The sequence below is a fragment of the Cygnus olor genome (genome assembly GCF_009769625.2).
Source record: "Cygnus olor isolate bCygOlo1 chromosome W unlocalized genomic scaffold, bCygOlo1.pri.v2 SUPER_W7, whole genome shotgun sequence".
Taxonomy (NCBI): domain Eukaryota; kingdom Metazoa; phylum Chordata; class Aves; order Anseriformes; family Anatidae; genus Cygnus; species Cygnus olor.
Genome location: NW_024429078.1, coordinates 1,456,852 through 1,469,519, shown reverse-complemented (window position 1 = coordinate 1,469,519; position 12,668 = coordinate 1,456,852). Strand labels below are relative to the sequence as shown.

The 12,668-nt window shown below is 47.8% G+C and overlaps 2 protein-coding genes across 2 annotated transcripts in view; both read right to left on the bottom strand.

The window, feature by feature from the left end:
• Nucleotides 1–12,662, bottom strand: part of LOC121063038 (tubulin polyglutamylase complex subunit 2-like) — a 52,096-nt gene extending 39,434 nt beyond the window's left edge. Inside the window, exons 1-2 of the mRNA XM_040543336.1 lie at nucleotides 12,590–12,662; nucleotides 617–696 (exon numbers count right to left, since the gene is read on the bottom strand). Coding sequence (XP_040399270.1) covers nucleotides 617–696; nucleotides 12,590–12,662 — 153 coding nt within the window. The remainder of the gene's footprint in view (nucleotides 1–616; nucleotides 697–12,589) is intronic.
• The window catches only part of LOC121063021 (CUGBP Elav-like family member 4), a 1,483,068-nt gene that overhangs the window by 450,864 nt on the left and 1,019,536 nt on the right, over nucleotides 1–12,668 (bottom strand). The gene's annotated exons all lie outside the window — the stretch shown is intronic.

The window sequence follows — 12,668 nt, the reverse complement described above, 5'->3', positions numbered from 1 at the left end:
AAAGTCACACGACAGTATTCAGGAGCACACAGCCTGATGCAGCAAGGTCAGTGAACAGAGAGTTGAGGTAGCAGGTATTCTTCATAGTTTTCTAGAACGGGCAGTGGGACATACTTGGGCAAAAAGATTGGGTCAGTTAGCCAAAGAGGAAGTGGGGGCTATGAGAAATGCAAGTGACTAGCTAAGACTGAAAAGAGAAAGGGATAACTGGAATGAACTCTGTGGCTCATTGGTATTTTCCATCTTGAGGCCTTTAAAGGCTGTAAGTTAAAAGAGCTTCATTTTGCCTGCAAGGGTCTTGGAAAATAGTTTCAGACCTGGGTCAGAACGACATCTGTTCTCCACCGAGTCACCACTGCTGCTGACTCCTTCTTATAAGTGTCATTCTGAGTACATCCACATCAATGAAATTTCTCTAACAGAACAGGTGCATGTGATAGCTTAAAACCAGAGTAATACCTGATCTACAAAAAAAAAAAGGGGGGTGGGGTTCACTCTTAAGCAAACTTGGTAATAGGTGGTCTCACAAACAAACTAGCCATTGCATTTGACACTCTCCATGGGCTGCTGTATGTTCAGACCGACCTCACTGCAGTATTACTGCGAAAATACTCACCTGTTCCCATGAAATAATTGCATGGCACTCAGCTGGCTCCTTTTCCACAAACATCACCTCAGCAACTCCTGGAGAAGTCTCTAAAAGGAAAAGAGGAGTGTGTTTGCAGCTGGCACGGGTGACACCAGGCACTGTTAGCCAGACAATTTTGCAAGCTAACTTAACTGACAGCTGGGGAAAAGGCATCAATGACTGCAAACATTGTGCTGGTGACTGAGCAGTTGCTTTCTTTTAGCTGTAATTGTACTCAATGTGTCTTGGCATGAGGATGCCTAGTGCTGCACAAGATGCCATCTTTTGATGGGTTTATAAAAACAAGAGTGCCTCTGTGTGTGTATCTATATTTGGACAGATAGATACAGACGTACATTTTGTATTCAAGGTCTGATCGTTTGCAGAGACTTCGTGTAAAAGAAAAAAAAAAAACAGCCATGGGTTCCTGGGCAAACTCAAAAGAGAGCCAAATCCCTGTTTGTAAGTGTGCCCTATGGTTTCAGTCAGGCAGGACGTTCTCAGCTTAACACAAGATGTTGCGCAGCGTTACCATGAATTATTAACGACCGTATTCCTCAAAGACAGGCGCATCTCAGCGCTGGATTCGGTGGGTTTGAACACATGCAGAATCTGATCCTGATGAAGGAACCCACATGAGAAAAACATCGCTTCTTTGGAACCCCAGCTGGACACATGCAAATCTGTTACAAGCACTGAGCTCATCATTTTTATAAATCATCTCAGTATTTTATGGGAAAGCATGCTACATAAATGCAAGATACTAATCTACATGGTGCTATCCTTGCAGGTATGTGACAGTCTCCCTTGCACTTATTATTTTATAATGGTTTACTTCATCTACAGCCAACTGAAATAGTTCCCACTGACTTCATTCACTTTGGATTGGGTCCAGAAAGACTACTTACTTCTTGTTGTGGGAATTGCAAGCCCAGCACACACAAGGCTGTAGAGTAGAAATGATCACTATGCAGGGCTTTCAAGACCGACTCTGCTGTGAGTGAAAGTATTTGCTCCCAAAGCAGTCACACATACTGTAATTGCTTTCTGATAAAACATACACAGTGCACTAGACAGGAAAGGCAGGCACCAGAGAGCTCTGGTTTGGTTTTTATCTCCAGTTCTGGGCTTTTCATTCCAGCAGTAGTGTTACCCTTGTCTGCTCTGCTGGTGAAAGAGCAGCACTCAGTTCCAGGAAGTCTGAATGTTGCTTTAATTGGAAGTATTGATTTATACATTGTCAGATAATTTAAAAGACAAAACATAGCACCAGAAAACCAAACTCAAAGTTCAAAAAAAAATAATAATAAGAAGAAGAGTAGGTCACCTACGTAATCCTTCAGGCCAGTGCAGGGCCCCAATACACAGAAGACTCTCTGATGCTTTGCCAAATTTCACATAGAATATCCCGAGTTGGAAGGGACCCATAAGGATCATTGAGTTCAACTCCTGGCTCCACACAGGACCACCCAAAAATTCACACCATGTGACTAAGTGCACAGTCCAAACACTTCTTAAATTCAGACAGGCTTGGTGCTGTGACTACTTCACTGGGGAGCCTGTTCCAGTGTGCGACAACCTTCTCAGTGAAGAACCTCTTCCTGATATCCAGCCTGAACCTCCCGTTGCAGCTTGACACCATTCCCACAGGTCCTATCACTGGTCACTAAAGAGAATAGTTTGGCACCTGCTCCTCCACTCCCCCTCGCGAGGAAGTTGTAGACTGTGATGAGGTCCCCCCTCAGCCTCCTCTTCTCCAGGCTGAACAGGCCCAGTGACCTCAGCCGCTCCTCATATGTCTTCCCCTCTAGGCCCTTCACCATCTCCGTCGCCCTCCTCTGGACACTCTCCAGCAGTTTAATGTCCTTTTTGTACTGTGGTGCCCAGAACTGCACACAGTACTCGAGGTGAGGCCGCACCAGCGCAGAGTAGAGCGGGACAGTCACTTCCCTCGACCGACTAGCGATGCCATGCTTGATGCACCCCAGGATACGGTTGGCCCTCCTGGCTGCCAGGGCACACTGCTGGCTCATATTCAACTTGCTGTCAACCACAACCCCAGATCCCTCTCTGCGGGGCTGCTCTCCAGTGTCTCGTCGCCCAGTCTGTACGTATAGCCAGGGTTGCCCCGTCCCAGGTGCAGGGCCCGGCACTTGCTTTTGTTAAACTTCATGTGGTTGGTGATTGCCCAGCTCTCCAATCTGTCCAGATCTCTCTGCAAGGCCTTTCCACCCTCAGCCGAGTCAACAACTCCTCCCAGTTTAGTGTCATTGGCAAATTTACTCAAAACACCTTCTAGTCCTACATCCAAATCATCTATAAAAACATTGAAGAGGACTGGCCCTAAAATGGAGCCTTGGGGGACCCCACTAGTGACCATCCGCCAGCCATTGATGCGGCCCCATTTACCACAACCCTGTGAGCCCTGCCCGTCAGCCACTTGCTCACCCATCAGATGATGTTTTTGTTTAGCTGTATGCTGGACATTTTGTCCAGTAGGGTCCTATGGGAAACTGTGTCAAAAGCTTTGCTGAAGTCCAAAAAGATCACATCAGCTGGTTTCCCTTGATCGACTAGATGGGTGATCTTATCATAAAAGGAAATCAAATTTGTTAGGCAGGACCTACCCTTGTGAACCCATGTTGGCTGGGACCAATGACTGCATTGTCCCCCAGGTGCGCTTCAATAACTTCAAGGATCATCCTCTCCATAATTTTACCAGGCACTGATGTGAGACTGACAGGCCTGTAATTGCTAGGGTCTTCTTTTTTGCCCTTTTTGAAAATTGGGACAATATTTGCCAGCTTCCAGTTGACTGGGACCTCTCCAGATTCCCAAGATCATTGAAAAATAATTGAGAGAGGTCTCGCGATGACGTCAGCCAGCTCTTTAAGCACCCTGGGATGAATCCCATCCGGACCCATGGACTTGTATGAATCCAGGTGGAGCAGCAAATCCCGCACACGTTCAGGGTCGGTTGGGAGTTTGTCATTCCCACCGTCATGGTCCTCCAGCTCAGGGCACCCTGGGTCCCAAAGCCCATCATCAGCATTGAACACGGAGGCCAAGATGGCATTATGGTCACTATGACCGAGACGACTACCAATTGCCACGTCCCCCACAAGACCCTCTCTCTTCTCCAGCAACAGATCTAGGAGGGCACCTTTCCTAGTTGGCTCTCTCAGCACCTGCACCAAGAAGTTATCATCTAGGTGCTTTATGAACCTCCTGGACTTGCTCGTGTCAGCTGTGTGCTAATCCCAGTTGACATCTGGCAAGTTGAAGTCCCCCATAAGGACAAGGGCAGTTGATCTCGAGGTATCTCTTAGTTCCTCAAAGAATAATTAATCGGTGTCGTCATCCTGGCCAGGTGGTCTGTAATAGACTCCCACAGCAACATCCTCTTTGTTCGTCCCTTAATCCTTACCCAGAGGCTCTCAACTTTGCCATCGCCAACTTCAAGTTCCACACAGTCCAGCCCATGCTTCATGTGCATTGCCACCCCCCCTCCTCGCCTACCCTGCCTGTCCCTCCTGAAGAGCCTGTAACCATCTATTGCAGCACACCAGCAACAGGACTCATCCCACCAGGTTTCACTTATGCCGATGATATTGTAGCTGTGGGACTGGACCAAGATTTCTAGCTCATCCATTTTATTCCTCATACTGCATGCGTTTGTGTAGAAGCACTTCAAATACACCTCACTGCACGCAGCACCTTGTAGAGCAGACTGAAGGACCTCACTAACACACAGTCCCTCTGATTCTGACATCAAATAGTTGGGTGCAAGGCAGGGGGATCTGTCTCTTGCTCAAAAGCTTTCCATATGTATTCTGCTTCTAAAGAACCATGTGGAATCAATGACTGTCCTGACCGAGCTAGTTACGGTAGCTCTCCAAGATGTTGAATATCCTTGGGATACTCAGACCAGCATGTTCCTGTTGTTATGTCTCCTGAATGCGCTTCAGGTTTTGTTTAAGGTTAAACAACTACTTAGGAATCTCATCCGGAGATCTGTCTTGAGGCGGGATAGTTGCGAGTGGCAGGGAGTGTGGGAGGATATGGGCAGGTTTCTAGAGCAGTGGGCACCTCCAGTGTTTTGGACATTCACCCCTGAACAACTGCAAAATCCTAAAAAACTGGTAGAATGCTTGAAAAAAAGGTGTCATGACTCTGGCAGTTCCAAAGTGACACAAATCACTGTGGCGTGCTGGGGTCTGGCTTGTGCCTATCGACCTGCAATTGATGCTACTATCAACCTAGTGACAGACCCTGCGGCCGTTCCAGTCCCGGCTCCTGCAGCCATTCCAGCTCCAGCTCCCACAGCCGTTCCAGCTCCCGCAGCCATTCCAGCTCCCGCAGCCGCTCCCACTCCTGTGGCTGGGTCAGAGAAACGAACTGTAGCAGTGCAAGTTGCCCCTGCAGAGGGTATTCCAACCCCTGTGGCAGACCCTGTGGCTGGGTCGGAGAGGCGAGCTGTAGCAGTGCAAGTTGCCCCTGTAGAAAAGGTGAAAAAATGGTATAGAGACTCAGGTCGTTTAGAACGCAGAGAGTCTTCTGCTAAGTCTGGGTGTGGAGAAGACAGGGCTGGGCCATCAAGTGTGCAGGAGGATGAAGATGAGGATGAGGATGTCGAAAAATCAACAGTAACTACCCGAACCCTATACCAGCGTGAGCTACGAGATGTGCGAAAAGATTTTGGTCGCTGTATAGGTGAGCAGCTTGTCACCTGGCTGCTCCGGTGCTGGGACACTGGAGCCAATGGTGTGGAATTAGAGGGCAGGGAAGTCAAGCGGTTGGGATCCCTTGCTAGAGATGCAAGCATTGACAAAGCAATTGGAGATGGAGCACGATCTCACAGCCTCTGGAGGCGTCTCCTGTTAGCTGTGAAGGAAAGGTATCCCTTCAAGGAAGAACTTGTATGTCTACCAGTCAAGTGGACCACCATGGAGAAGGGAATTCAGTACCTGAGGGAATTAGCCGTACGGGAAGTAATTTATAAGGACCTAGACGACGCACAAACATCCACAGATCCAGATGAAGTCCAGTGTACTCGACCCATGTGGCGGAAGTTTGTACTGAATGCACCATCATCATGGGCCAGCTCATTGGCAATGATAACCTGGATAAACGGTGAAGATCCCACAGTGGGTGACATGGCTAAACAACTCCGGGAGTACGAAGGAAATCTCTCCTCTTCCCTACAGGCCTGCGTCTCGGCTGTGGAGAAACTCTCTGAAGAGTTCCACCAACTTAAAGAGAATTTATCTTCCCCCCCACCTGAACGAACCAGTGGCCACCAACTAAAAGAGAATACTTTGGAGAAACTTTCTGAAGAGGTCCACCAACTTAAAGAGAATTTATCTTCCCCCCCACCTGAACGAACCAGTGGCCACCAACTAAAAGAGAATACTTTGGAGAAACTTTTTGAAGAGGTCCACCAACTTAAAGAGAGTGTATTTTCTTCCCCACCTGTACAAACCAGCGTCTCGGCTATTAGGGGTAAGCGTTCATCCGTGCAAAGAAGACAATATGGTGGGTACACACCCCATGCCACCCTGTGGTTTTACCTACGTCACCATGGAGAGGACATGAGAAAATGGGATGGAAAATCTACTGAGACCCTAGAGGCATGGGTACGTGAGTTGCAAAAGAAAACAATCGGGAGAAAGGGGTTCTCTGAAAAGTTTGCTGCTCCAACTTCCAGCAGGCAGTCCTTTAAACACAGAAACGAACATTCTGACCAGGACTAGAGGGGCCCTGCCTCCAGCCAGGGGGAGGAAAGGGACAATCGAGTTTATTGGACTGTGTGGATTCGATGGCCTGGCACGTCAGACGCACAGAAGTATAAGGCTTTAGAAGACACCAGTGCACAATGTACTCTAATGCCATCAAGCTGTAAAGGGCCAGAGCCCATCTGTATTTATGGCGTGACAGGGGGATCCCAGCAGTTAACTGTATTGGAGGCTGAAGTGAGTCTAACCGGAAATGAGTGGCAAAAGCACCGTATTGTGACTGGCCCGGATGCTCCGTGCATCCTTGGCATAGACTATCTAAGGAGAGGATATTTCAAGGACCCAAAAGGGTTCCGCTGGGCTTTTGGCATAGCTGCCTTAGAGACAGAGGACATTAAACAGTTGTCTACCTTGCCCGGTCTCTCAGAGGACCCTTCTGTTGTGGGGTTGCTGAGGGTTGAAGAACAGCAAGTGCCAATCGCTACCACAACTGTGCACCGGCGGCAATATCGCACCAACCGAGACTCCCTGATTCCCATCCACGAGCTAATTCGTCAACTGGAGAGCCAAGGAGTGATCAGCAAGACCCATTCACCTTTTAATAGTCCCATATGGCCAGTGCGAAAGTCTAATGGTGAGTGGAGACTAACAGTGGACTATCGTGGCCTGAACGAAGTCACGCCACCACTGAGTGCTGCAGTGCCGGACATGCTAGAACTCCAGTACGAACTGGAATCAAAGGCAGCCAAGTGGTATGCCACAATTGATATTGCTAATGCATTTTTCTCCATCCCTCTAGCAGCAGAGTGCAGGCCACAGTTTGCTTTCACTTGGAGGGGAGTCCAATATACTTGGAATCGGCTGCCCCAGGGGTGGAAACACAGCCCTACCATTTGCCATGGACTGATCCAGTCTGCGCTGGAGCAGGGGGAGGCTCCTGAACACCTGCAGTACATCGATGACATCATTGTGTGGGGTGACACTGCAGAGGAAGTTTTCGAGAAAGGGAAGAAAATAGTCCAAATCCTTCTGAAGGCCGGTTTTGCCATAAAACAAAATAAAGTTAAAGGACCTGCACGAGAGATCCAGTTTTTAGGAATAAAATGGCAAGATGGACGTCGTCAAATCCCAATGGATGTGATCAACAAAATAACAGCTATGTCTCCACCAACTAGCAAAAAGGAAACACAAACTTTCCTAGGTGTCGTGGGGTTTTGGAGAATGCATATTCCAAATTACAGTCTGATTGTAAACCCGCTCTACCAAGTAACCCGCAAGAAGAATGCTTTTGAATGGGGCCCTGAGCAACGACAAGCCTTTGAACAAATTAAACAGGAAATAGTTCATGCAGCAGCCCTTGGGCCAGTCCGAACAGGACCAGATGTAAAGAATGTGCTCTACACCGCAGCCGGGGAGAATGGTCCCACATGGAGCCTCTGGCAGAAAGAACCTGGGGAAACTCGAGGTCGACCCCTGGGGTTTTAGAGTCGGGGATACAGAGGATCTGAGGCCCGCTATACTCCAACCGAAAAGGAGATATTGGCAGCATATGAGGGAGTTCGATCTGCTTCGGAAGTGGTCGGTACTGAAGCGCAGCTCCTCCTGGCACCCCGACTGCCGGTACTGGGTTGGATGTTCAAAGGAAGGGTCCCCTCTACACATCATGCAACTGATGCTACATGGAGCAAGTGGGTTGCACTGATTACTCAGCGGGCTCGAATAGGAAACCCCAGTCGCCCAGGAATCTTGGAAGTGATTATGGACTGGCCAGAAGGCAAGTACTTTGGGATATCATCAGAGGAGGAGGTGGTCCGTGCTGAAGAAGCCCCACTGTACAACAAGCTACCAGAAAATGAGAAGAAATATGCCCTGTTCACTGATGGGTCCTGTCGTATTGTGGGAAAGCATCGGAGATGGAAGGCTGCTGTATGGAGTCCTACACGACGAGTTGCAGAAGCTGCTGAGGGAGAAGGTGAATCGAGTCAGTTTGCAGAAGTGAAAGCCGTTCAGCTGGCCTTAGATATTGCTGAACGAGAAAAGTGACCAGTTCTCTATCTCTATACTGATTCATGGATGGTAGCAAATGCCCTGTGGGGGTGGTTACAGCAATGGAAGCAGAACAACTGGGAGCGCAGGGGCAAACCCATCTGGGCTGCTGCATTGTGGCAAGATATTGCTGCCCGGGTAGAGAACCTGGTTGTAAAGGTACGCCATGTAGATGCTCATGTGCCCAAGAATCGGGCTACTGAAGAACATCAAAACAACCAGCAGGTGGATCAGGCTGCTAAGATTGAAGTGGCTCAGGTGGACCTGGACTGGCAACATAAGGATGAATTATTTATAGCCCGATGGGCCCATGACACCTCAGGCCATCAAGGTAGAGATGCAACATACAGATGGGCTCGTGACCGAGGGGTGGACCTGACCATGGACACTATAGCACAGGTTATTCATGATTGTGAAACGTGCTGCAATTAAACAAGCCAAACGGTCAAAGCCTCTCTGGTATGGAGGACGATGGCTGAAATACAAATATGGAGAGGCCTGGCAGATTGATTACATCACACTCCCCCAAACCCGCAACGGCAAGCGCCATGTACTTACAATGGTGGAAGCAACCACCGGATGGCTGGAAACATATCCTGTGCCCCATGCCACCGCCCGGAACACTATCCTGGACCTTGAAAAGCAAGTCCTATGGCGACATGGCACCCCAGAAAGAATTGAGTCAGACAATGGGACTCATTTCCGAAACAACCTTATAGACACTTGGGCCAAAGAACATGGTATTGAGTGGGTGTATCACATCCCTTATCATGCACCAGCCTCCGGGAAAGTTGAACGATACAATGGACTGTTAAAGACTACACTGAAAGCAATGGGTGCTGGGACATTCAAAAATTGGGAAACACATTTGGCAAAGGCCACCTGGTTAGTCAATACTAGAGGATCTGCCAACCGAGCTGGACCTGCCCAATCAAACCTGTTACGCACTGTAGAAGGGGATAAAGTTCCTGTAGTGCACGTAAGAAACATGCTGGGTAAGACAGTCTGGGCTACTCCCGCCTCAGGAAAAGGCAAGCCCATTCGTGGGATTGCTTTTGCTCAGGGACCTGGATGCACTTGGTGGGTAATGCAAGAGAATGGGGAGGTCCGGTGTGTACCTCAAGGGGACCTAATACTGGGTGAGAATAGCCCATGAGTTGAATTATAGTATGTTAATTATCATATAACACTGTATGTCATCACTACCATGGTTGCTATATATCATAGATGAAAATGGTGATTAATTAGAAGGTATTGGAAAGAGTGTAACCTGAGCATGACATAAATGGTATGGAATAAGGGGTGGATATCTGTCCTGGTTTCAGCTAGGACAGAGTTAATTTTCTTCCTAGTAGCTGGCAGGGTGCTATGTTTTGGATTAGGATGAGAAGAGCGCTGATAACATGCTGATGTTTTAATTGTTGCAGAGCAGTGCTTACACCAAGCCAAGGACTTTTCAGCTTCTCGCTCTGTCCTGCCAGCGGGCAGGCTAGGGATGCAGCAGGAGCTGGGAGGGGACAGACCCAGGACAGCTGACCCAAACTGGCCAAAGGGGTATTCCATACCATCTGACGTCATGCTGAACAATATATAGGGGTGGCTAGCCGGGGTGGGGGGGGGGCGGCTGCTCAGGGATAGGCTGGGCATCAGTCAGTGGGTGGTGAGCAATTGCATTGTGCATCACTTGTTTGTACACATTGTTAGTAGTAATACTATTATCATTATTATTTTCCTTTCTTTCCTGTCCTAATAAACTGTCTTTATCTCAACCCACAGGCTTCACTTTCCCGTTTCTCTCCCCCATCCCAGAGAGGGAGGGGGGAGGGTGAGCGAACGGCTGTGTGGTGTTTAGCTGCCAGCCAGGTTAAACCACAACATAAATAAAAATTAAAAATATCCTGAGGGTGAGCTGAAGACCACATTTAACAGATGTGTCTAAGTACGGACAGGAGCTCTATTAAATATTAAGGAGAAAGAGAAGCATAACTCTGCCCTGGGTTGCTTTTTCTTCCAGACACAAGAAATCAGAAAGCCAAATAAGTTAGAGAAAAGACACAGGATAAAGCTTGACTAACTCAGGAGAATCTTCCCAATTAAAACTATTCTGAATTACGGTTACAGTAAACGCCGTCCTGTTTTTAGGAGATTTCATCTGGAAGCTTCCACAATGCTTTCCAGTATTAAATCTGAAAGACCTGATGTAACGGTCTGAGCACAAAGCTGAAGCAGGAACCAATCCTTATGGTAGCGCTAGTACTTACTGCAAGTCAGATAAACTGTCAGCATCTTTGTGAAACTGTCTGAATAGTTAAATTCTTACCTAATAAAGACTGCAAATAGCGAAGTATACACCTGCTCTGGACAGTCCTGAACAGCTAACACTTGCCATTCAATGGAAATGGAATGGAAACAAATGCCCCTCTTTTTCCTCCCTCCCAAATCTTCATAATGCTTCTGAGAAATCTCCTACCGTGCGGGGACTTCCACATATACTAGAATTTTAACAAACAAGCAAACAAAAACTCCTATACAGAGTTTGTCTAAAGAAAAATTTGTTTTCAGAAATGGTGCTATGAACATTTACCTTCATAAAGGTATTGGAAAATTGGCCCTCAAGCTCCCATTTACTGGACGTGCAAAATTTTATTGTTTGAAAGGGCTGAGTTTGATTACACGATTATTTCTACCCTCTGAAAAAGTGTTTTACAAACTCAAGAGTTAAAAACTTCTTACTACTTTTATGTCATACTTGGCAGAAAAGTATCCACTGGCTTCATGAGACTTACCAGAAGGTATTTTAAAATACGATAGTTTCTAGGTCTGCAAACTACTGAGTAAGGCATCTTTCTGAATCAGATACCCTTTGTTAAAGAAACAAACACTGAACAGATTGGTAACGTTTCTCAAAATTTGTAGTTCAACAACTCTAATTAACATGGTGGCATAGTTTGCATGCTTTGGACTACTTAACTGGGCAAAAATGTGTGAAATTCCCAGAAGGAATGGAAATACTGAGAAAGAACCAGAATGAAACAACCCAGCAATAGACTGGTGTGTGCACTGCTATCTTGTACAATGCACAATGGCATAAATATGGAAAAGGCTAGGAATTTTTTTTAAAGACCTATTAAAAGATGCATTGTCCATGATGTTCGATCAACAGTAGTTCTACCATTTTAATGGTCTTGGAGTATAGTATTATCATGACCTTACAACTGGAAAACAAACAAAACAAAAACACTAAAGAAAACAAATCCCAAGAAGTCCAATAAAAAGCCAGTAAAAGAACACTGAACAGAGCCTTGGGACGAAATCCTGTCCTCACTGAGGCCCACAGCAGGAATTTTGCCTTGATCTTTTAATCTCATCTATCTAAGGCAGCTACCTAAGAACTTGTGTCATTAGTGATACACTTCAGTTGCCAGATGAAACTCACTGCCCTGCAATACAGAGGATGGATTAGATGATTACACTGGTCACTTCAGGCTTTAAAATTTATATGAAGTCATTCTGGAAAACGCTATTTGTGATGTCATATGCAGGGCTTAGGACAGATGTATTCTTTTACAGCCATTCAAATAATGGCTTTATGCCAGATGAAAGGTCTAATGCCAAAATCCTTTACACGTGCAAACATTTTCATCAATTCTTGTAACTCCCCAGCCGTGAGAAAAGTTTTGCGCAAGCAGCCTTTGCTGTCAGACACCAAACACCTTGCACTCCTGGCAAACTCCAAAGGGAGCTGCAGGGATGCGAGACAGCCCAAAACCCAGGCGCAAACTGGCAATGGCAAGCAGTAGAAGCAGTCCTGGGGCTTGGGAACAAACCGTGGGGTGACAGTTTATGGGGAAGATGATCCCGCAGAGATTCACGGATGGTTCTTCTGCAACCCCCTTATTCCGAGTCCATCCAGCGTGCGCAGCACCTGGTGCCCCTACGGGGTCAGGACGGATTGGTGCTACTGGGGACCCACCCAGACGCTGGGTGCAGCCCCTGAGGGCCTAAGCCTGGGGATGGGGGCACCACCCCGAGCCCCCTGCCCCGTGAGGGGCGCGGGGCAGCAGCCAGCCCTCCGGGGAGCCCCCGCCCCGGCCGAGCACCCCCTGGGGGACGACATTTTGTGTCGCGTTCCCTCTGCCTGCCCCAGGGGTCGTCCCGGCGCCTCCCGCCCAACACTCACCCAAAATCCGCGTCACCCTCAGGGTGAGCTTGTCCAGGTAGGACTTCAGGCCGCTGGGAGGCTTCTCCTCCATCCTGCC